Below are 24,560 nucleotides of genomic sequence, written 5' to 3'. Positions count from 1 at the left end.
ATAATAATAGTAAGCCATTAGAAGTATTAACTGCTTAAACAGTTTTTTTTTTTTTCTTTCCACAACAAGTTAAATACAGACTGGGTGAGTCAACCTGACTGATCTTACTAAATTTATGGGGTTTTTTTTGTTTTGTTGATGATGGTTGAAGCACAAGTCTCGAAAATGCAGGTATCAATTTGAAGATTAATAAAACAGACTGACAAAATTGAAATTTTATTATTTTTGTTTTACTTTAACATCAAAATTTGAAAAATATATATTATGATAGTGTCCCTTTAAGTGAGTCACTTAAACAAAAGGGTGCCAAATGTACATGTTGGTAGAGAAACAAGGCAATGTGATTACTGGACTTTTTCAAAAGATACTTGACCACCTTCTGCAATTGATCTTGTTCCACTAAAAGGGGTGAAGGCTGGACGAGATCTGGGAATAGAAAACTCTTTCATGAGTAAATATGTTTATTGAGAACCCCTGTTATTACATTATTCAATGAAACAAAATATAAATATATAAGCTTTCCCCCCCACAACATTTTCGGTTGCCTTTCATTCCGGTCCATATTCACCAAATCACTGATCATTTGCAGAATGCACTCTAGTCAACCACACAGTAAAAGAAGTTCATGTACAGACAAGTTACAGTGGCACTTTGTTACAGAATGATCCAGCAAGAAAGGGCCTTTGGTACAGCAAGAGGTGCAACGTTATGGAATGACCACCATACTAGAATACACCAGTGGATTGAAGAAAGCAGAAGAGTAATCCGAGTTATAAACTGCAACAAGTGCCACGGCAAGGGAAAAAATATAAAAATGTAGAAAATGATGTGTGGGTTATTTGATTTGTGATTAATGGAAAAGTAGTGTTACCAAATAAAGGGTTAACTGTTACCAATAAGGGCACAAGCAGAATAATCAGCGTGCTTAAGAACATTTACAGCATGAGTCCCATAAAGCAAACAGAATTCAGTGCTTATGACAGGCAAACTAGACATCATCTAATACCTCATTAGCTTAGCAGGAAAGAGGCATAGCAACCCATAATGGGGTACCGCAAAAGGTTTTCCAAAAAGGTTTATTTCTTTAAAATAATTTGAGAAAACATGTTAATATTGCAATTCTTATTATAAGGAATGGCATAGCTTGACTGCTGCCAAGATGCTTTGCACCTCCTGAGCTGTCACAGTGCCAACTGCTCACTTTCGCCCGACAGGCTGGTTGGTACAGATCACATCTGTACCAACCAGTCGGGCATTATCAGGAGGTTAGCTCAATGCCAGGGCTTTGTGTATGAGCTAAGAGGTGCCAAGGATTCTGGTCAGTACTCAAGCCACACTTTTCTCTTTTAGGTGAAGAAACTCTTTAAACATCTCCATGTAGTTCAAGAATCAGTGCGGTTATTAGCAGCTCTCAATATAATCCGCTTACACCTCACTGTACATTATATAAATCACTCAAAGCAAACAAAAACTGTCAAATGCACGACCAATATGGCACCCTATGCTTACTGTGCGCTTTATTTCACAACAAACTATGTAATCAAATAACAAAAAAAAAAAAAAAAAACAACTTTATGTAGGCACCAGCCCAAAAAGGCATTTGGAATTAAGCTGAAGAACTGCAAGTTTAAAGATTATCTGACTTTGCGTATAGAGGTGTGCACCTGACTAAGAGCAATACAGTGAAACACTACTGAAATACAATCCCAGTTATTATTTCCAATGGTCTCTAAGAAGCAGAGTGCTGCTCCCAGTTTATTGAGCATTTCTTCAGAAGGTCCTCCTCGCATAGGAATACAGGATGATGCACATCCCCGGAGTAAGAGGAATCACTTGATTCATGCCGGTCTATATCTCACACAGAGCAGGAGAGCATCTCCTTCTGGAATGTTTTCAGGTCCTGAGGTTGTGGTGTTTTGTGAACCAGACGACCCCAGGTGAGTACTTTGTGATTCCCAAGTTTGAGAATTATGGCAATAGAACTGCAACAAAGTCAGCATTAATAAAAAAATAATAATGAACTGGGTGAGATGACATGCGGCTTCTCACATGCACACTCTGTTTTTTATATTTAACAGAACAAAACCAAACCAAAATGATCCTATTAAAATGTAAAAGGGGCTGAATCGTGGCGGCAATGCAAATATGTCACTATGATCGGACACTTAAAGGATGGTGCACAGCAGACCATGGAAATCCACAAGGTTTCTTCTGTCTGTAGTATCCTGTATTTCTTGCACTGGCCTCGTCACGAGTGGCGCACTCCGTTTGGTGGGCAGAGCACTTGGGCTACTGGTTGCCAAGTTCACAAGGTCTTCGTTTAGACGGCGTTTGCAGGTGTGCCATTGTGAGTCACTGCATTGAGATTTGGACTGCTGGCTTGCTGGCTGAAGGTCCGATGGGTGGAAGCACCCACCTCAAAAACTTCATGGATGGCTTTTCGAAAGCAGTGGAAATTGTAGTCTATTAGTCCTGCAAAAGAAATCAAAATATACATCATCGACTTCATCAAGGAGGTTTTTTTTTTTTTTATTATTTTTACCAATCCTTACTAAAATTCTCATGCTAAAAGAACTTAAAACTCCAATGTTAGACACAAACGGAATTTCAAGATCACTTCTATTTCTTTTACACCTTTATTCCAGTGCTATGCAGATTCCATACAATTAAAGGGGTTGTACAGGCATAGGTATTTAATGGCCCATCTACAGGTTAGCTCATCTATAGGTGAACAGTTTTTTTTGGTTTTCTTCAGCAGAAGATGGACATCAACAATTTGAATGGAGCTGCTCTGCTCAAAGTGTAGCGCCCGCTGCCAGCAAGTGCAATACAGCTTTTAAGCAAAAAAAGGAGCTTAGCAGCAGTAGCCAGCAACCGATGCTACACCCTTGAACAAGAGATGCTGAGCGCAGCTCCATTCAAAGTGTTTTTCTCTGGCAGCAGCCAGATATAAAGAACAGCTGATTGGTGGAAGTGTCGGCTGTTGGACCCCATCGATCTGCTATTGATGACCTATCCTGTAGATAGGTATACGATAACCTATGTTCGAACAACCCTTTTAAAAAGGAGGTCTACGTCTCATAATATGTTATCAAACCATCATGTCTATTGTAAGGTGATTAGTGATGGGTCGGCTTCCTTATTAGCCCCCAAAAAATAAAAAAAATGAATACAGCATATACTCTGCAGTATTCATATAGAGAGCACTACCCCCAAATTAACAGACAGGTTGCCATGTATGCAGATATACAACAGTTAGCGCCAATCTCCACCTAGAGGGGAGTGATAAATACACCAAACTCAACCCATTGATCTAATGTATTATCTGATCAGTCCTAATAGCCAGCAATATGGCCTCATATAGGGGTTCTTTACAAAAGTGTCGTTATATATAACAGCGGCGATTCGAGATCTTTAGGTTTAGTTGTGCTGCAATAAAGACCTGGATGTCTCCCGTACGGCAATAAGCTTACCTTTCCTCTCAAAGCTTTCTTCCCTAAGAATACAAACAAGAGAAAGAAATTTTGTAACTTCTTTTAAATAGAGAACAGTTGTGTTGTTGAGCTTGATAATCGCCATAGACTCCTTGTCGTATGCAGTCCCGTTACACTCCGCATGCAAGCTGTGCAAATAAAGGAAATCGTTACACATGAAGGTAGAAACTCTGCTGCATATAGGAATATGAGAGCGGAATATGGAGATTTGTGCCACTGACAATAGACAAGGCCTACCTTTCCTCCAAAATCCAAACCATTCAATAACCGTTATGCACCTTATATACAACATGCTCCATAAGGAAAGTCAGTCTACCGTAGGGCTGTACAAAAACCAACAGAAGGGTGCGTGGCCAAGGGGGCTGAATACAGACGGAGGCGAGCAGGGGAAGGTTTACCTTTGGTGGTGCTGAGACACTGAAGTAAATACTGAAGCACAACCTTAGAGCCAGGCCCACACAACATCTGATGGGCCTGGTCCTACATGGTTTTAGTGGTCTAACCAACAAGCGGAGGCGTTCTAATCTGCTGCTATACATCTTCTGACATAGTCCTAGGGAGTGTTTTTTCCCCCACTGACCTCAATAGGGGATCATGTATTTGAGAAAAGGGCCCTGTTCTCCAAAGCAACAATAGGGCACATTTTAGATTTCCACTACATATCAGAAAAATGAAAAGAACACTACAATTTGTTGTCAAGTTGTTTTTTTTCTGAAGGTTGTTATACCTGAGGGTTCAAATAGCATGGACATTTACCTGTATATACAAGATACATCTATCACCACATCAATCATATCACAGCACAGCTCATAGGACTGCATGTCTACAGGAGAACTGTCTGTAGCAATATAGATCTTGCTGACCACGTCAAATAAGAAAGCCTTTTCAATACCAGAATTCTGAAAGACAAAGGAAACAGGTTAGCATTGTTGAAGCACCCAAAATATACCAGAAAAATGCCAATGAACATATGCTCCACATATGGAAAATTTAGAAATCTGTCTTTGCCATTTAAATTTTTCATTACATCTGCAAAGAATCTAATGCACACCAGCCATCACTATGCTAAGCAATGGAGAAGGATGAACAAAAAGAGACATTCATAAAACATGAATCACAAAAAATTAAAAACAAAACTAGGTAGATTTGATTAAATGACTAATATATTTCAGTTTGTATTTAGAGGTTGTCTAACTTCATAGATTTATTGCATTATGGGACTAGCTGAGGTGGGGTTCCCCTGTATGTTAGCCCAGCCACAGGACAGACAGCTACATGCCAGGAAGGGTCATTTAGGATCACTCAGGATTAGTGTTGAGCGAGTATGTTCTATTAACCCTTTTGCCCAGTATGCTCGGGCCGAGCTCCGAGTATTTACAGCTGCTCGGTGATATGTTTGAATCGCTCCCGTGTGCATGATTTGCAATGGTTTGACAGTTTTGATACATTTGAGGAATGTGTAAGAAATAGACATTCCTCACATGTATTAAAGCCATCAAACAGTTCCTGTTTCAGGAAACAATAAATGTACATTAGTAGAAAAAGAATCACTCACAGTCACTCTTTTGTACTGAAGCATCTAATGAGCATGTGCGAAGGTCAATGTGAAGTTAGAGGTAACATCAACTATTGTGATTGGTGGATCCGGTGTTATCAGCTGTGTATAAAGTCGTTACCTGTCATTGTAATCCCACGATGCTTCATAGGATCTTCCCCTTTGTGTGGGACTTGTACTGGCGGGGTAGCCGGGTCTATGTTACAGATATGGTGGGAATGCCCATTGGTTTGTGGGTTATGGAATTCAATATTATCAATGTACAATAGTCTCACTGGTAGAAAAGTCACAGCCTCCCCCCAAATAGGCCTAAGTTCCATTAGGATGAGTTCACACGATGAGTTTTTAATGCGTTTCCGCGGCGTTTTTGCAGTTGCGGAAACGCATTAAACACGCATGGTAGAAGGGCAGCAATGTTCCCCAATTGAAATCCGCATGTGCTGTGCCCATGATGCGGATTTTTCCGCAGCGTAAACGCTGCGCTCAAAAATCTGCAGCATGTCAATTAATTTTGCGTAAACGCGGCGTTTTCGCCGCCATTGACTTGCATTAGAACGCACCAATTCCGTAAGACTGCATTTGTACTTGCGTAATTGGCGCGTTCTAATGTGCGGATGGTACCCGGGTGTGGAGAAGATGAGACTCTCCTCCACACCCAGGTACCATTAAAAAGCTGTAAAAACAAGAAAAAAAATAAAAAATAAATGTATACTTACCTTCTGTCGGCCCGCGCAGCGCTCCTGCTTGGTTCCCGGCACTTTGCAGTGAGTTGAAGGACCTGCGCTGACGTCAGAGTCATGTGACGGGTCACGTGACGCTGACATCGGCAGGTCTTTCAATTCAAAGTTGCCGGCAAGGGAGAACGGATTGAGCAGGACAGCGCGGGCCATCAGAGGGTAAAGTATACATTTATTTTTTATTTTTACCACTCTCTCGGGTCACACTATATAAATCGATGCATGGATTTATATAGTGTGACCTAGCTATCAAGTACTTTCCAAGTGATGCTAAAATCGCCTGGAAAGCGCTTGTCAATCCACATGCGGAAACGCATGTGAATCCGCATGTATTCCGCAGGAAAAACGCATGCACAATCTGCATGCGTTTTTTCTGCCAGGGAGATGCAGAAATGCTGCAGAAATTTACTGCTTCATTTCTGCATCGTGTGCACATACCCTTACTCCGGATTCAAATCTCAATAGGCAAAGAAAGATATCCTTAGGCACTTTCTAACAGCTGTTTAATCAATTATTCCATGTCAGTGGAAATCCACAAAAACCCCAGTTTGGGTGAATTGGTGGAAGAGGTTAACAAAATGATGAAAATGGAGAACATGATAATCGCCTCGAAGCTCTTAATCGCCAATGGACATGTTGGATATTCAGTGAGGGGAATGACCTAGCAGCCTAGTCAGAAAATAATACTTAAAATAGAATGGTAGATGTTGTCTCCTATGAAGTGCTTGTTTCAATAAGTTGTCTATTGGGTTTGGTTCCCCTCCCGCACCCACTTGATTATACTTATAATTATACTCCAACGTTTAACGACAACTTAATAAAAAAGTTGATGGTTGTGAATATTGTTATTATTGAACGTAATTGGAATGTTCTGTTTTCTTGTCAATGTAGTTAAAACTCAAAAATATTTAAAAAGTAATCCTTCTTCTGATAAGCCTGCTGAAAACTCCTCCCAAGGCCACAGTCACACGTTCAGTATTTTCCATCAGTATTTGTAAGCCAAAACCAGGAGTGAGTGATAGAAACACGTCACCACTTCTGTATTTATTATACTTTCCTCTGATTGCTCCACTCCTGTTTTTTTTTTTTTTTTTTTTTTTTTTTAAATGAAACAGTCTTTTTCGGATTACACATTTTAACCCCTTTCTGACATGGAGAGTAATAGTAAACCCCACGTCAGATCCCCGTTTGTTGCGGGCGCTGGCGCTGAGCCCGCACCTTTCCGGGCACATGTCAGCTGTATAGATCAGCTGACATGTGCCCGCAACAGCGGCGGGCGGAATCATGTTCCACCCGCGGCTGTTAGCAAGTTAAATGCCGCTATCAATCTCTGAGAAGCACGTCATTGACCTCGCCCATCGGCGTCCCCGTCACATGATCGTTGGTCGCCGATGGGTTGGCAGGAGACCCCTGTGGTTGCAAGTGAGCAAATCTGCTACACACAGGCGATCTGATCATCGCCTGTGTGTAACACTGGCAATCAGACAAGTACTGCTTCTAGTCTCCCATGGAGCCTACTGAAGCATGCAAAAAGAGCATTAAAAAAAAAAAAAAAAAAAAAAAAAAAAAAAAAAAAAAACACATACACATACACATATTTGGCATCTCGTTAAGAATCGCCCGATCAATATAAAAAAAAGTAATGAGAAAAAAATTCAAAAACGCCAGAATTATGTTTTTTTGGTCAACGCAACATTACAATAAAATGCAATAACAAGCGATCAAAACATTGGATCTACCCCAAAATGGTATCAATAAAAACTTCAGCTCGGCGCACAAAAAATAAGCCATCACCCAGCCCACGAAAAATGGCGCTTTATTTATTTTATTTTTTATTAAGCAAGCTCTGGGAAGAAGGGGAGCAAAAGACGAAAATGCAAAAAAAAAAGTTTCCAAGATGGCCACCACCAGTCTGGAGTCCAGGTGTTGAGATCCCACCATCAACACCAACATTCCTGACTAGGGGTGCAGTCCGTGTTCGCTACACAGTGACCTGTAATCAAAACTCTTTAGTCCAGCACATATCCTGCTTTGCAGGGTGTCAGTCAAGGAGCGCTGGGGGCGATTTCATGATTTCAGCATCATCACTGCGTACAGTAATGGCCAAAAGTTTTGAGAATGACACCAAAATTATATTTTCACATGATCTGCTGGCCTCTGGTTTTTATTAGTGTTTGTCTGATGTTTATATCACATACAGAAATATAATTGCAATCATATTATGAGTACCAATAGGTTATATTGACAGTTAGAATGAGTTAATGCAGCAAGTCAATATTTGCAGTGTTGCCCCTTCTTCTTCAAGACCTCTGTAATTCTCCCTGGCATGCTCTCAATCAACTTTTGGACCAAATCCTGACTAATAGCAGTCCATTCTTGCATAATCAATGCTTGCATTTTGCCAGAATTTGTTGGTTTTTGTTTGTCCACCCGTCTCTTGATGATGGACCACAAGTTCTCAATGGGATTAAGATCTGGGGAGTTTCCAGGCCATGGACCCAAAATCTCTATGTTTTGTTCCATGAGCCATTTAGTTATCACCTTTGCTTTATGGCAAGGTGCTCCATCATGCTGGAAAAGGCATTGTTGGGCGCCAAACTGCTCTTGGACGGTTGGGAGAAGTTGCTCTTGGAGGACATTCTGGTACCATTCTTTATTCATGGCTGTGTTTTTAGGCAAGACTGTGAGTGAGTCGATTCCCTTGGCTGAGAAGCAACCCCACACATGAATGGTTTCAGGATGCTTTACAGTTGGCATGAGACAAGACTGGTGGTAGCGCTCACCTCTTCTTCTCCGAATAAGCTGTTTTCCAGATGAATCCCCTTTTCGATTGTTTGGAACATCAGAGAAAATGACTTTGCCCCAGTCCTCAGCAGTCCACTCCCTGTACCTTTTGCAGAATATCAGTCGGTCCCTGATGTTTTTTCTGGAGAGAAGTGGCTTCTTTGCTGCCCTCCTTGAAACCAGCCCTTGCTCAAAGAGTCTCCACCTCACAGTGCGTGCAGAAGCACTCACACCAGCCTGCTGCCATTCCTGAGCAAGCTCGGCACTGCTGGTAGTCCGATGCCGCAGCTGAAACAGTTTTAAGATACGGTCCTCGCGCTTGCTGGTCTTTCTTGGGCGCCCTGGAGCCTTTTTGACAACAATGGAAGCTCTCTCCTTGAAGTTCTTGATGATGCGATAGATTGTTGACTGAGGTGCAATCTTTGTAGCTGCGATACTCTTCCCTGTTAGGCCATTTTTGTGCAGTGCAATGATGGCTGCACGTGTTTCTTTAGAGATAACCATGGTTAACTGAAGAGAAACCATGATACCAAGAACCAGCCTCCTTTTAAAGTGTCCAGTGATGTCATTCTTACTTAATCATGACTGATTGATCGCCAGCCCTGTCCTCATCAACACCCACACCTGTGTTAATGGATCAATCACTAAAATGATGTTAGCTGCTCCTTTTAAGGCAGGACTGCAATGATGTTGAAATGTGTTTTGGGGGTTAAAGTTCATTTTCTGGGCAAATATTGACTTTGCAAGTACAGTAATTGCTGTTAAGCTGATCACTCTTTGACATTCAGGAGTATATGCAAATTGCCATTACAAAAAATGAAGCAGTAAACTTTGGAAAAATTACTATTTGTCTCATTCTCAATACTTTTGGCCATGACTGTAGTCAGCAGTGACTGCTCACTGCCACCGCCTCGGTGACTGGGACAGAGCAGCTGCAGGAAGAATACAACTTCATCAGAATATCAGGACACAAAGACAAACGTAAAATAATATTAGTTCTAGAATAGGTCATCTCTTGGGAGAATTTAAAGGGGTTGTCCACTACGAAGACAACCCCTTCTCATTACCCATGTTTGACACAGGAGGTGAGTATAGGTGTTTATTTTATTGGGGCAAGTGCCTTTCCAGCAGTGTCGGCACTCGTCTTCCAGACGCTGATGTTAGGTTGTTATGACACGTGAGCCCTGAGCCCAATCAGCGCAGGCGTCACAGTCTCCTCCTTTGGATGTATAAGTAATCAAGAGCTGGCCGCTCACTTCCTCTTGATTACGTATATGTCTGAAAGCAGGGAGAGGGACACCAGCACCAATTGGGCTCAGGGCTCACGTGTCATAACTTCACATGAGCCCTGGGAAAAGGAGTGCTGCTGGTACGGCGCCAGAGGAGAGTATAGATGTTTATATTTTATTGGGAGGCAAACATGGGGAATGAGAAGGGGTTGTCCTAGTAGTGGACAACTCCTTTAAGGATGCAGGGTTAGCAATTACATGGGTTTCAACAGTTATGTATAAAAGTTATATGCACACAGGGGTGTTTATGAGTATTATAGTGTTGCATTGTGGAAGCAACTTTGCATTGCAAAGGGTAAAGTGTGTGGCAAATCAGAAACATTTACACAAATAAATACTTTTTACAGCTGTGGATTTCACAGCTGAATTTCTGAATGCACCTTCATAATTATTTCCTTTAGATCACTAGAATTACATATGCACAGAAGGACAAAAACGAGAATCAAATATACTTACAGATATAAAAATATTTAGCAAGTTTTCTAGTGTTGGCAATTGAGGAATAAGTTTCTGCACAACTTTGCTGAAAGCTTCAAATATTGAGTGGTCATAAATACTTGTCAGGTAGAAGCTGCAGGAAAAGAAAAACCATAATGTCATAAAAGGCCATCAAAATAGCTGAGGAATGCTTTAAAGGGCTAGGCCACATTAGATTAATAAAATGTTTTATACACATGATTCTGTGGCACTTACTAGTATCTAGGTATTATAGGCTTGCCTCCTTTGGGAAGCTTCGCCTGTATGTTAGTGCAGCCTTCCCAACAAACTCACAGCTATCAAGACCCCAACACATTTGTTACAACAAACAAAGTGGCCAACCCCTTTAAAAAAAATTTCATCTGTAATATCAATTAGGAATTACAGTTATTCTAAGCCTGAAGCATTTTCTTGGACGCTTCATTAGAGGGGAAAGCACAGAAAACCATAGATGATGTTTGCTGCCCCCTGGGAGGCTGACAGTAACAACACACCTCTCCAAAAAACTACACCTGGCTCGATGACACTCAGCTACTGAGTTTAGCTTGAGGTCACGTAGGAGACAGACACAGGTATGGGTATCAGCCGGTTTTTATTTATTGTTTTTTCAGCAGATACTAGCCTTTTTCTCCTTTAGTTTGAGTAGCAAAGCTGGATGGGTCACTCTGTTTCAGCCAACTGGCGACTGAGAGAACAGCCTATAGTGGTCATTCTGTATCCGGTCTCATCAGGATGGCAGGAACATAGTACCTCAACGCAGTCGGCGACCAGATATCCAGGCACATGGTCCTTTGCCTTTTTGACTCCTGTCGGTCCACAAAAGCTTTGAGTGTTGCATATATCTGAAGACTGATCCAGGACTCCCAGTACCAATCCTCTTCAGAACAGTTAAACATGTCCCTTGCTTTGGTAGTGCGCTCTTTGCGATGTCTTCCTCAATTGGACCATTGCAGCTCTGGTTCACCTTCAGGTGCAACCCCCTCCATATTGCTCAACCATCGGAGCCGCGCATTGTCCACGAGGCTTCAGACATCCTTTTCGGCCAGCTGGAATTCCCTGCGACATATGACTGGGCAGCTTCTTTCCTCTCCACCATCCAATCAGGATGGCAATGTTTACCATCTACCTCTGGGTAGGCTCCATCACCATATCTCTCCTTTCCTTAGGGCACCACCATATTTCCCTTGCATCGCTTTTTGAGTGGACCTCTCATGGAAATCAGCCTGTGTCTCCGCACTAGCCTGCCTCACCAAGCCACTGTCCCAACCTCTCAACGCCCCCATCCGGCCTCACCAGGCCACCTTATCGCACGCTGCTGCCTCACCACTGGCCGCCCTCAGCTGAGCATTATCACCCTCCAGGGCCAGGTGGCAGACACTAGCAGTGTCCCGGCAGCTCTTTTTCCTGCCACCAGCTATCTTTTCTGTCTCCATCATGTCCAAACCCAGAGAAGACTGTGCAAGCTAGCTTGGCCTGGTTACCCATAACACACATGCTCATGTAAATGCAAATTTCTCGAGCTCCCTGCGGCATGTGTTGAGTGCATCCCCCTCCTGAATATGACGTAGCCCTGTCTCAGTTGGGGTCCAAGCCAACAATGTAATCATTGTCCTTGGTTACTGTCATGCAACATCTAATGACTTCTTCTGCTGGCCCTGGTATTCTGATAACTTCCCAGACTTGAGTCAGACCCAACAACATAGGCTTCACATCCGAGCAAATCCCACAGATGACCCTGGAACTCCCAAGATGCTACTCTGACCACCTGCCAATGTGAGTCAGACCCACCGGTGGAAACCTCACAGCAGAGCAAATCCAGTAGGTGGCCCTACAACCCAGATGCTTCTCCTACCACTTCCCAGGAGTTAGTCGAACCCACCAGATTGGTCAATTGTGGAATAAGACCACAAAACCTCACAACCCAGATGCTATTTTGACCAACTCCCACAGCAGGTAGTTGGTGCATTACAGAATATATTTACATAGCACTTTGTCCTCTTGCCTGGGAGAGACAGACCCACCAAGAGTTTTCTGGAGAGTACATCGCACAAGCAAGCTAAAGCTGCACTGAACATTTCCCTCAGCAAGTCAAAACCACCAGTAAAAAAAACACTCAAAAAGGGCATGTCACACAGGTGATGCAGACAGCGCGAGGGGTACTTTAAGGTGCTCGGCCCACTTTCCACAGTGATTTAAACCAACAAGCAGAGTTCGCTCAGTAGGGTGTATTATTCAAGTGAGCCAGACAGTGCCCGGATCATTCTCCCAAGCCAGAACAGCTAGCCGAGATCTCTCAGCAGTGAATATTGTGAGAGCAGCTATTGCTGTGCCCTCTCTGCAGGTATTCTAACCACTTCCCAATGGGTCACACCAGCCAAGTTCCTTTCTCAGTCTGACAGTTCGCTCCGGGTACTCTGCCCACCCTCTCCCAGAAAGGTCGGATTATCATGCAGAGTTCTCTCAGTTGGTAATCGCTTCGCAAACAAACCTGACTGTACTGTTGACGCATTTCCAAATCAAACTCCTCTCCTCCTCAAGGCGTCAACTTGCCTTTTATAAAATAAAGCGCTACTTATTCAGAAAATATTGGTAGTACAGATCTGTTTAATATACACGTGGGAGCAGTGGGGCACACCAAACTTAACAATTTCCTGCAAACAAATTCCTATTGATTAATGGACCACACTGCATTTGGATAAGGGTCACTGCAGCAGCTCCCTGGTTTATCTTTTTAATGAATTTAGTTGTTCTGTTCTTATTATCACCACTAAGACAGCCATCATTTAATATAAATAGATGCTTGCCCTATGAAGCACTTTCCCTATTCTTTTCAATTAGGCCTGGTTACATGGCAAGCTCATACAGAGATCTGCTGTCATAGATAGGTCATGTTGGATTAAACATGTCTGATCTTGTTCCCAAGATCAGTAAGAGGAGTCTAATGGCCGTAAAAATGTGTGTTCAGCAAAATTGAGTGTGGCGGTCATGGGAGACGGTTGTTAGCTGACAAGAATTATGTTAACAGCTTTATAATGGGTAAAGCCATCTAGCCTTCTCCTAATTGAAGGAAATATACCATATACATTAGACAGGCTAGCAGCTATCTTTCCCAACTCCCCCATTGACCTGAAGGCTCTGCTTAGCATAGAGTTGCTGTGCTCTCTGTGAGAGTCACTGTCAGAGTGATCAGGCAGCAAATCTCCAAACAAAAGGATCAGCAATTGAATTCCAACCAGCCAATCCTCAGGGGCTCTGACTTAATCTGGGGGGATACCATTGGGAGTCCCACATACACAAGATGGTCAGTCAACCCTGCAGAAATTGGTGGTTTCAGCATACTTATTCACTGGGTATGGGGGCTTTTAGACCATCCCATTTCTTTACATTGCAGAGTTTAGGGAGGGGACATGGAGGGCAATGAGCAATCAGTAGTATCTCACCTTAAATGAAGTTTTTCCAATCCAACATCAGCCAGATCATCATTAGCCCTCTGGTGAATATCCCTCTGAGTTTCTATCTTATGGTCATCGGACAAACCGTCTACTTTGTGAATGAAAACTTCAAAATTCATGTCAGGATTTGCTTTATACGCTTTCGAGACTGTGACATGGAGTCTTGATAGGGCTTCCATGTAATCGTCCTGCAAGGACATAGTAATGAGAAGACAAGTTAGACATGGAGTGTACAAGTGTACTGAGCATTGCGTGTAGGGAATGATCAAGAAAATCATCAATATGCACTTGTGTACCATGGCTGCCCTGCGAAGGTTACGTTCAACAATTCCAAGTTGTGCAAGTCTTTATGTCATGCGCGACATTCACACTGTATGGTGGCCGCTATAGGAGCACATTTGCGCGATCTCCATGATTCATTGCTCGGTAATCACTTCCGGCTAGGGACGCATTTGTATATAATTGTGCAGTAAAGGTGTAAAGAAGTAGCTCTAAAAAAATAATTGCATTACAGGGAAAAGCATTTCACAGTACCAGCAAAGACTGAGATTTCAGAAATATCATGCACACACCTTGGTTTTCTCTTTTCCTGACTGTTTTGTTAAAACGCTGCGTTTTTTTGCAAAATGCAGCAGGTCACTTTCAGCGTTTTTCACCCATAGAAAGCAATGGGTAGTGCAAAAACAAAAACGCAGGCATCAGGTTTTGCTTCGTTTTTGGAGCAAAACTTAAGGACGTTGAGGTGTGCGTCACTTAATGAATTTGCCGCATCATAAAGGTGCAGTGCACCTCTCCTAGAAATGTACTCCAGTCAAGGACTGGAATACACTTCTGCAGTTAGTTACACTACTAAAGTGGCATAATATTTCAAGAATTACATGGGAAGGCCTAACCATGCCCCAACCCGTCCACTTTGGTGAAGCTGGCTGGTATTAGAATGAAAATACCAAAACTTGCAAAATTCAAAATTGCTCAAAAATGTTGCAACTTTTATTACCAAATAACTTATTGAATCTTGGTAAAGCCCAATTTAACATCTACTTTCTGCATGAAGGCAGCAAAATAAGGTAATTAGCCCTATTACAAAATGTATCAAAACACAATATAAATTATATATAAAAAAGTTCAGCTATTCTTTAACTATAAACTTTCTGTGCAATTTTAAAGGGAATCTGTCACCACTTTGGAGTTATCAGACCTCTACTATGGCCATACAGGGTATAGAAAAGTAAATCTATACATACCTGTATGGCTCATAGTAGAGGTTTGATTGCAGAGAAAAGCTCTTTAATCAATTCAATTTTTTACATGCTTGCCGTATGGGGGACACCAAGTAATCCCTGCCTATGTGCTTATTATTCCCCCAAATCCCTGCCTATATGCTTAATTACCATATTCCCCCCCTCCCCGGCACGTCACAGGGCCCTGTCACAGGCCCTGTGACGTCACTGTGCTCCCGGGCATGCGCTCACAGACCGCGCTTTGCTTCATCCTGGCCCGGTCTACATGTGCACTGTGCCACAGGTCTCTATTGTGCAGGCACTGGGGAGTCACTGTCACTTCCCGACGCCTGCGCAATAGAACCCTGCAGCGCAGAGCACAGAGAGACGGGGCCAGGATGAAGAAAAGCGCACTCTATGTGAGCGCATGCCCGGGAAGTCAGGGAGCACAGTGCACGTCACAGGGGGGGGATATGGTAATTAAGCATATAGGCGGGGATTTGGGGGAATAATAAGCACATAGGCGAGGATTACTTGGCGTCCCCCGCCAAGCCTGTACAAAACAGAATTGATTAAAGAGCTTCTCTCTGCAATCAGACCTCTACTATGGGCCATACAGGTATGTAGAGATTTACTTTTCTATACCCTGTATGGCCATAGTAGAGGTCTGATCACTCGAAAGTGGTGACAGATTCCCTTTAAAGTCTTTGCCCAGCTGAGCCTCTAGGTGCAGCAGCTCAGGTAAAAGATTATTGGATAATATAAATACTGTTACACAAGCTGTGGGTACATTAATACAACGTAGCACAGTGTTACAAACGCATTTGTTATCTATATGTGGTATATCACCTGGGCATCTATCACATAGATTAACGCTCCCGTCCCTCTGAAAATCATTTCATAATCAAACGTCGGGTCGAAAAAATCCACTTGTCCTGGAAAATCCCAGATTTGAAAATTGACAAAAGAACTATTGGAGATGTCATCCTTGTAGATCTTGTTGGTGCTTTCCAAAAACAAGGTTTCATTAGGTGACATCTTGTGGAACACCACCTGCAGGACAAAAAACAGGAACAGTTACATGGATGATATTAACATCTGTGCAGAAACACTCCAGCGTTTTGGGTCCCCCCCAATCGCTGGAGTGGTGCTTTAAGATAATTACACAGACATTGTGGATGATGTAACAAGGGCTTGTGCCATGTTAAATAATTTACACTAGTGTCCTGAGATCGAAGATTAGTAAAATATCTGAATCGTGTGGATCTGTTCATCTAAACCCATGGATGGTAGTCATTTTGGGAAGAATCTTTACATTAGTCAGACTGGAGGTGATTGCTACAAGTATCTTCACATCACAGCTTGGCTGTAGATGATAGAGGACTTTGCATGTCTTAAGGCTGCTCCATTTAACATATGCATATGGTATGGGTTTCAATGTAAATGGATGTGTTCAGGAAATATATCAGTGACTATAAGAACCCATTTAAGCAGGCTGCCAGCAGACATTAAAGTAGCACTGATCGGGTATATGAGAGGTGATCTGTGGTCAGGCGGAGCATTTACACCGATCACAGCCAGCAGGATGGCACCATTGGGGCTGCCTTATGCAGTGCTTCGAGGTGTCTCCCAGGCGGCTACATTTTGCAATCCAACCACACTTAGAATTTAATCCAACACACTATGCCACAAAATGGTGACATTCAAATGTACAACTCGCCCAGCAAAAAACAAGCCCTCATACATCTATGTGGACAGAAAAATAAAATTATGGCTCTTGGAAGTATGGGGGGAAAAAAACAAAAATGCAAAAACGGAAATTGGCCATGTCGGGAAGGGGTTGAAGCAGACCTGCTCAAACAAAAGAAACACCTTCCTGTTTATCCAGTCTGCATTCCTCCTCCAGATGAAGATGCTATAACGCTTCACAGACTCTTTAAAAACCGCTTCAGGAAACAAAAGAAAAGAGGAGCGTTTCCTGGAGCAGTTTCCACTAGAAAGCAGGTTTTTGAGCACCTCACTAAAAAACTACCGTATGTGCAAATATTCTTGTACTGCTTGTCCTTCCCACTCTAATTAAAGAATGTCCGAAAGGGCAGCGAGAGAAGTCTACATAATAGGAATAACCTACCAACATTTCCCTCAGTACACATCTAAACAGCACATCAAAAAATAGTTCCTTATGGCAGATACTCCACTCCCAATCCCTGCCAGAATGTCCTCCATGGCCGACACCTGGGCATCCCTGTGTGAGCATACACAACAATATCTAATATGCTCTGGTCACATTGCTCAGATTCTGTCATATCTGGTAGAAAACACAAATACTGTTTTAGGCCCCATTCAGATGTCAGTGTTTGTTCAAGTATGCAAAAAGTGGTTTGAGTGTAGTCAGCATTTCGGATCGGAGTTTCAGCAATGTTAAGTCAGTGTGTCCATTTTTACCATCAGTGATTTTCACATATGGATAAATAAAATGACAATGCTTCTCCTATCCATAAGGCCACGTTCACACATGGAGTAAGTTCGGTAAGTGAGTTTTTTACCTCAGTATGTGTAAGCCAAAACCAGCAGTGGGTGATAAATACAGAAGTGGTGATGTGTTTCTATTATACTTTTCCTCTGATTGCTCCACTCCTGGTTTTGACTTACAAATACTGAGGTAAAATACTGACCAAATACTCAATGTGTGAACATGGCCCAAGGTGTTAATCACAGACAGCACACTGATGCCATCCATGTGCAGCATGTTATTTTTACAGACCCACAAACTATTGGCAGCTTTTAGCTGGGATACTGTAAAAAAAGAAAAAATACTGAATGTGTGCACGTGGTCTGAAGCATGAGATGTTCCTTTGGCTAGGTTCACATTAATACTGTGCTCTCCGCCAAGCACTACATTGGGGTTTCTGGTGGAATCTCTGAAAAGCTATATTTATACAGGAACCCCAGTAGTGGAGCCATTCAGCTGAATGAAGAAGACAGAGTCACTGTCTGGCCCCTGTCCTGGCAGTACTGGTCATTTACAGTTATGCACAAAATGTGGCAAATCATGTTTGGTGTACTTACTATGAAAATCCTTCCTGACTACATAAAAAGCTTTTATTATTCTGCTGCACACATACACTTTCTGATATCTGCGCGGGCAGAGACCCTACCAGCTATAAATCACTCATGGATGAATAGGTGAAGTGTATACCAACACAGCATCTTCTAGGCAGAATCAATGAAGCACTTTGCTGCATCCATTACTAAAGCAGAACGGGCTGATCTCCCCAGCCGTGATACAGCTGGGACACAACACTACACAATCACAAGAGGTTTCTATTCCACATTTCACAACCTCTATATAGAGAAATGATCACATTAAGCCCATGTACATTACAGAACATATTGAAACCTGAAGAGGAAATAGCACACGATTAACTATTCGGGGTGATTCTTCTGGAAACACCCACCAGTGTTTCCAGCCCGGTGACTAACTTTCAAAGCCATATTCAAATAAAAGCACTTCCCTGAAATAAAGCGGCAACAGAGCTGGCGCTACCGCGGCTTCCACTGCTGCCAGCAATATGTCATCATAGAGCCTCCTTACCGACGACTCTGCCCGGCAATGTACACAACCTCCCATCAACTGCGAGCAAGAGGCAACGTTATCAGGGCATGACCAGCTGAACACTCATTTGTGCCAAAACATGAGGTGAAAATTAATAAGCATAGTCTTCGGGATTTCTGGTCCAAATTTTGACACACAAAATGGGCTGCATAGCCTGCCCTAAGCGATGTGTTTGACCTCTAGAAGTGGGGAACTGATAAGAGGCTCAAAAGCCTTGGCATGTTCCATGTTTTGGCACATAATGCAAGTGTAAATGACCACCTGCCAAGAGGTGTCATAAGAGAAGCCCACCCAATAAGTCTAAGGAGCTGCACTAAAAGGATTATGACGTGAGCCATTGTGATAGGGAAAAATCTAATTGGCACCCTATTTAGGGACTTGTAAAGTGATGCCCACAGCCCCATTATTCCATTTGTCCCTTCAAAATATGCAAACTGCCTCAGGAGTCATAATACCAAGGATCAGTGCTTCCATACTGCAATTTGCCAGAGCTCTATGGGGCAGGGGATGGTGCAAGGGGCAATAGTGGCTACATCTGGCACAGGAAATCTATGGGCCACAACAGTCTCAAAAATGTGTGCCATGGAGAGGAGCGGAGATCCTTTGGCCATCCACATACTGGGGAATTTTTGAAGGAGTTTTTCTTTTCCTGACATTTTATTGGAAGCCACGTGAAGAATGGCTGGGTCACTTCTTTTAGCCAATTCACAGCTTTCGAAGCTTGAAATGGTTAAAAGGTGGTAATAAAAACAGGGAACATATGTACAGCAAGTTGTTTTTCATTGCTGTGCGTTACATTTATTGAGCACTTTTTCAGGTGGATTCCAGGCAGAGCCCTTATTAAAAAGACAGTGCACACATACCCTTAGGCTGCGTGCCCACTATGCGTTTTTCAAGTGTTTTTGCTGCAGAATTTTTGCAGCGAAAACGCTTAAAAAAAGCTTGGTAATACGTGCCCCATGGTCTCCAATGATAATCCGCATGTGCTGTGCACATGCTGCGGAAGTTTCCGCTGCGGATTATCATTGCTGAAAAATATGAAGCATGTCCATTAATTTTGCGGACGCGCAGCGTAATTGCCGCCATTGACTTGCATTGAAAAGCATAATATCCGTATGAACACATTTGCACAAGCGGATATCATGCAGTTCAATGTGCGGATGGTACCCGGGTCTGGAGATGAGGAGACTCTCATCCAGACCCAAATACCATAGAACCTGTTAAAAAAAGAATTTAAAATAAAAAATAAACATTATACTTACCTTCCGATGGCACCAGGTCTCCTTAGCGATGAGTCCGGTCTGTTGTATGGGTCGCGGTGGTGTGAAAGGACCTGCGGTGACATCATTTAGTCATGTGACCGCTGACATCGGCGGTTGCGTGACCTGTCACATGACTCAATGACGTCATGGCAGGTCCTCACACCACCGCGACCCATACAACAGACCGAACGGAGAAAACACCGGGGGCCATTAGAAGGCAATTATAATCTTTATTTTTTACCATTCTTATTCTTTTTTTTTTTTAAACTATTACTTGGTCACAGTATATAAATCCATGCCGGTGGCATGGATTTATATAGTGTGACCAAGTTGTCAAGCACTTTCCAAGTGATGCTAAAATCGCTTGGAAAAGCGCTTGATAAACCCGCATGCGGAAATGCATGCAAAGACGCTTGACAAACGCTTCTACCTGGTGGGAAAAACGCATGTAAAATCCGCATGCGTTTTTCCTGCCAGGGAGAAGCAGAAAAAATATGCAGCATTTCTGCATTGTGGGTACATAGCCTTAGGCCACAGTCCCACTATCAGTATTTGGTCAGTATTCGGTCAGTAATTTTTCTCAGGAGTGGGAGCCAAAACCAGGTGAGGAACAATCAGAGAAAAGGTATAATAGAAACAAGTCACCAATTCTGTATTTATCACCCACTCCAGGTTTTGGCTCCCACTCCTGAGGAAAAATACTGACCGAATACTGATAGTGGGGCCTTAGAGTGCATTTACAGATTGTTTTTTACTGAATGGGACAAAACTGCACAAGATTATTGCACAAACACAAATTGCTGTTCATTCCCCCGGGAATGCATGAAGATTGCTTCAATAAGTGGCACACCACATGCAGGTTGGTACCACTGAATAGGGCTTATCCATACGCAGATCCGCTTTGCTGCAAAAATGCAAAATCCAGCAAACCTTTCCAAGACGGACCCTACAATACCACCATATGTGGCCATAAGGAGAGCCTTGCTGAAAATTACATGATTGATTTTTGGCCTCTGAAAATAACTGATTCCATTCACTAACAGTAAGCAGGGATGAAAACTGCAAGAAACTGACAAAGTAGATTAGAAATTTGCTGAATTTGTCATTAAGTGTGTTTCAAAGGAGCTGCCCACTACTACAATACTGATGACCAGCACCAGGCATCCCCCCACCCTTAATCAGCTCTGGTGCCGCTGCAATGGAATAGTAGAGCTCAGTGCACTGTGTGGTGGCCTTTCCTGAGTACTGGTACTCAGCTGCTACTCAATATTAGCTGAGCTTCAGTACCCGAGCGTGACCACTACACATTGAACAGATCCTAGCTATTCTGCTCAGTATAGTTTTTACCAGTGTGGGTGAGAGATGTCCGACCCCCACTCATCTATATATTGATTTCCCAACAATAGGTCAAAACAAAAGCAGGCCGCACTTCAATCCACAATGTAAAAAGTGGGGTAATTTATTGACAGATCTGAGCAATGTTTCGGCCCCAGACCATGGTCATAACCCAGGAGCCTACACCCACTTTATTCATGGCACAGCTACTTTGCAGTTAGGTCATAGGTTAGATGATCAGCTTTCATCGGAACGGACAACCCCTTAAAGTACATAAAAGCCAATATACCACTAAAGCATACATGGATTTTCTAGAAAGTTACAAACAGCATTTGTAACAAGAATAAGTGGTTATCCAGCCCTGAAATGGACAAAACCTCTGCCCACTACTTGGATCAATATGGGAGAATTACAGGGGTATTCTCAAGTTTGGAAGTTGTCCTCTGTCTGTGGGACAGCGGATAACTTCCTGGTAACAGAGGGTCCAACCGCTCAAAAACCCCCCACCAGTCCAGAGATCAGAGCACCATGAGTATATAGTGGTAGTCAATCATGCGCTCTGCCACTCCATTCACTCTTATGAGAGTGCAAAGTTCAGCCAAGCGCAGCACTCGGCTATCTCCAGGGGTCCCATTGAGAATGAATTGTGTGGCAGAGCGCATGATTGCTGGGATTCTGTGTGCTGGGACCTCCCCAATCTGGAAGCTATCCCCTATCCCATGGATCAATCACAGCTTTATTCACAAAGGGTCATTCTGTGATGTGGTTCACAGGATCAGTGGGGGTCCCAGCAATGGGAAAGTAATCCCGTATCCCATGGATCGACCACTACCTCATTCACAAGGGGTTCTTCAAAGACCTGGTTCTCGAGATCAGCGGGGGTCCCAATGGTCAGGAGCTTATTCCCTATCCCATGGATCGGCCACCACTTCATTCACAACCCTCGTTCTCAGGATGAGTGAGGTCCCAGTGGTCGGGAGCTTATTTCCTATCCCATGGATCGACCACCACTTTATTTACAACCCTCGTTCTCAGGATGAGTGAGGTCCTAGTGGTCGGGAGCTTATTCCTTATCCACGAATAGGGGGTCAAGATCTGAGACCATTTTTAACTTTTGGAATAAGGAGGTTTTCATGGGAGTCATGAGGATGTGGACAGGAGGATGTGATCCTTCTGGGCGCTCCCAAGGCAGCTGATGGGAAGTGACCACAACCTCCTAGCACACTGAGGGCCACTAGCTCAGAAGTGGAAGAGCACACCATACAGGTTATACTAGGAGATCCTGAAGTGGCCAGGTAAGCAGCCCATATCTCCTGGGTATATGTGTCCTCATAGGGACTGCATACCCTCAGCAGCTGGGGGCAGTATAGAGCAGGACATGCTGGGAGCTGTAGTTCCTCACCTTCTGGATGGAGGACTTGCCGCTGCGCCTCATGCCCATGAGGAGAATCCGGGGCTTGCTGTCTGACGCTGTCGAAGTCTCGTCCATTTCTGACTCATCAGCCCCATAACCAAAGTCCTTGGGGAAAGAGTCGGTAACCCCGTAGCTGCCGGACATCGGCTCCTCCACGGAGTACTGAATAGACATTGTGGGCTGTTATAGACGCAGGCGCCTTGTTCCGGTCACCATAATCCGGCCAGCACTGTCACGTGATGCACGGCGCCCGGTAGTCCGTTCTCCCTCCGCAGAGCTGCTCCACCTGGCGGCGAATGGTATGATCGCTAATCCGAGTCTTCTCGTATTATTATTCTCGTACCGGGAGATAATTACTCCGCTCTCTGTTTCTTTTTCCTAGAGCTACCAAACCCTCAGAGCAGCGCACACCCAGTTTCCTGCGTAACGCCTCCTCATTGGTCAATGGCTGATGGTTTACGGCTGTCTGATTGGTTGATAGCTCTAGTCATTCACCAAAGTCCTTCAGCAAACTAGGCTGTGTCGGGATCATGTGGCTGGCAATCACCTGACTGAGTGCACAGAGGAGGGGGAGAGGGTGTCACACGTGACCTTTAACCTGGCTGCTCGGCAGTATTAAGTGCGGGCTAAGCAGTACCCATTGTGTGATCACGTGTGCCTGCATACGCCGTATAGGGGTGGAAGCGGGGGCTGCACAGTGTACCGGACATCAGTGAGGAGCTTTGTCTCAGAAAGTACTGGTCACTCCTGTCTGCCCTAGTGACAACAGAATGCCGCCCAAGGCTCCAGCCAGCCATTAGTGACCCTTCCCCCATACACAGCTCATTCATACCCCCCTTCTACTGCTCCACATCACCCTGTACAGCTAAGGCACACTGCTTACAGTACAGCGCTACATGGCATCACTATACACCTCAGCCAGGGCTTAAAGGGAATCTGTCACCCCTGGGAGGTAACTAACCTATGAATATGGGCATACAGGTGATAGAACTGTAGATCTTATACCTACCTGTATGGCCCATATTAATAGTTGTAATATCTTATATTATTACTTTATGGTAATGATTGCTCCAGGCCCCGGGCCCGTAAGGAATCCCCACCTCCTCTCTTTATTATCATAGTGCCCCTCTCCCCTGAACGTCACCGTGTCCTGTTGCGGTGCTGTAATCTCGTGCCTGTGTGTTGAAACCCCTCCAAGATCCTCCCACAAGTCTCCGTGACCCACCGGAGACTCGTGGGACCCCCCCCCCCCCCCCAGGTAAGGTGACTATAACACGCACCGGTGTATAAAAAAAAACATTTTGTTCCTATTCTCCTCCCCAAAATTTAGGGTGCATGCTATAAACCAGTGCGTCTCATAATCCGCAAAATACGGTACGTCCCAGGGGGTGACAGATTCCCTGTAAAGGGTTTCTCCAGCTTTAAAAAATACACTCTTTGTAAAAGCAATAAGAAACTTTGTGCTGCTTCTCCGCTGCTACCCTCGGTGTTGGTTGACATCACATGGCATGGCCGCTGGGCCCATTGATTGACTTCAAGTCAGGTGCTTTACTCATAACATCACCGCTGTTGCCATGTCAACAAATATTACATCTACACACTCTTCAATATTGAAAATGCAGTATCCACAAGGAAAAGTCATGGAATTATAGAAAGAACAGGATAGAAAGACATGTTACTGATTGGGAAAGGCTAAAAAATGGAAAAATTTACAAAACATCTCAATTTATTCATCGAGAATAAAATCCCCGCACTTACACGCTTTGGCTTGCTATCAATGAAACTATTAATGGTTGTCTGAGGAATGATCTGCCACACTGAATGCACTTGGGCACATAAATCATCAAGATCCACTGCTGGCAGCTTCCTTTCTAATTGCTGACCAATAACGTCCTAGATGTGTTAAATGGGAAACAAGTCTGCAG

General features: G+C 43.6%; 1 protein-coding gene across 1 annotated transcript; it reads right to left on the bottom strand.

The window, feature by feature from the left end:
- Window positions 1-208: 208 nt before the first annotated feature.
- Window positions 209-23,089, bottom strand: RRAGC (Ras related GTP binding C). The gene is made up of 7 exons (XM_073665868.1): window positions 22,624-23,089; window positions 15,858-16,061; window positions 13,777-13,976; window positions 10,316-10,430; window positions 4,251-4,393; window positions 3,474-3,622; window positions 209-2,472 (listed from the first exon to the last, which is right to left on the bottom strand). The coding sequence occupies exons 1-7, from the start codon at window positions 22,807-22,809 to the stop codon at window positions 2,321-2,323; spliced, it is 1,149 nt and encodes a 382-aa protein (XP_073521969.1). The 5' UTR covers window positions 22,810-23,089; the 3' UTR covers window positions 209-2,320.
- Window positions 23,090-24,560: the final 1,471 nt, after the last annotated feature.

The sequence above is a fragment of the Phyllobates terribilis genome, unplaced genomic scaffold, assembly GCF_046119375.1.
Source record: "Phyllobates terribilis strain yellow unplaced genomic scaffold, ASM4611937v1 Scaffold_2__4_contigs__length_985480577, whole genome shotgun sequence".
NCBI lineage: Eukaryota > Metazoa > Chordata > Amphibia > Anura > Dendrobatidae > Phyllobates > Phyllobates terribilis.
This window is presented reverse-complemented; position numbering and strand designations above follow the sequence as displayed.

What these genes read in the sequence shown, in the direction of transcription:
- RRAGC (XM_073665868.1), bottom strand. Translation starts at nt 22,809, where the DNA reads ATGTCTATTCAGTACTCCGTGGAGGAGCCGATGTCCGGCAGCTACGGG. An exon ending in TCTATGTGATAGATGCCCAG is followed by an intron (nt 13,977 to 15,857) that starts GTGATATACCAC and finishes ATGTCCTTGCAG; the next exon opens with GACGATTACATGGAAGCCCT. An exon ending in AGAAAGCTTTGAGAGGAAAG is followed by an intron (nt 2,473 to 3,473) that starts GTAAGCTTATTG and finishes TTTCTTTTGCAG; the next exon opens with GACTAATAGACTACAATTTC.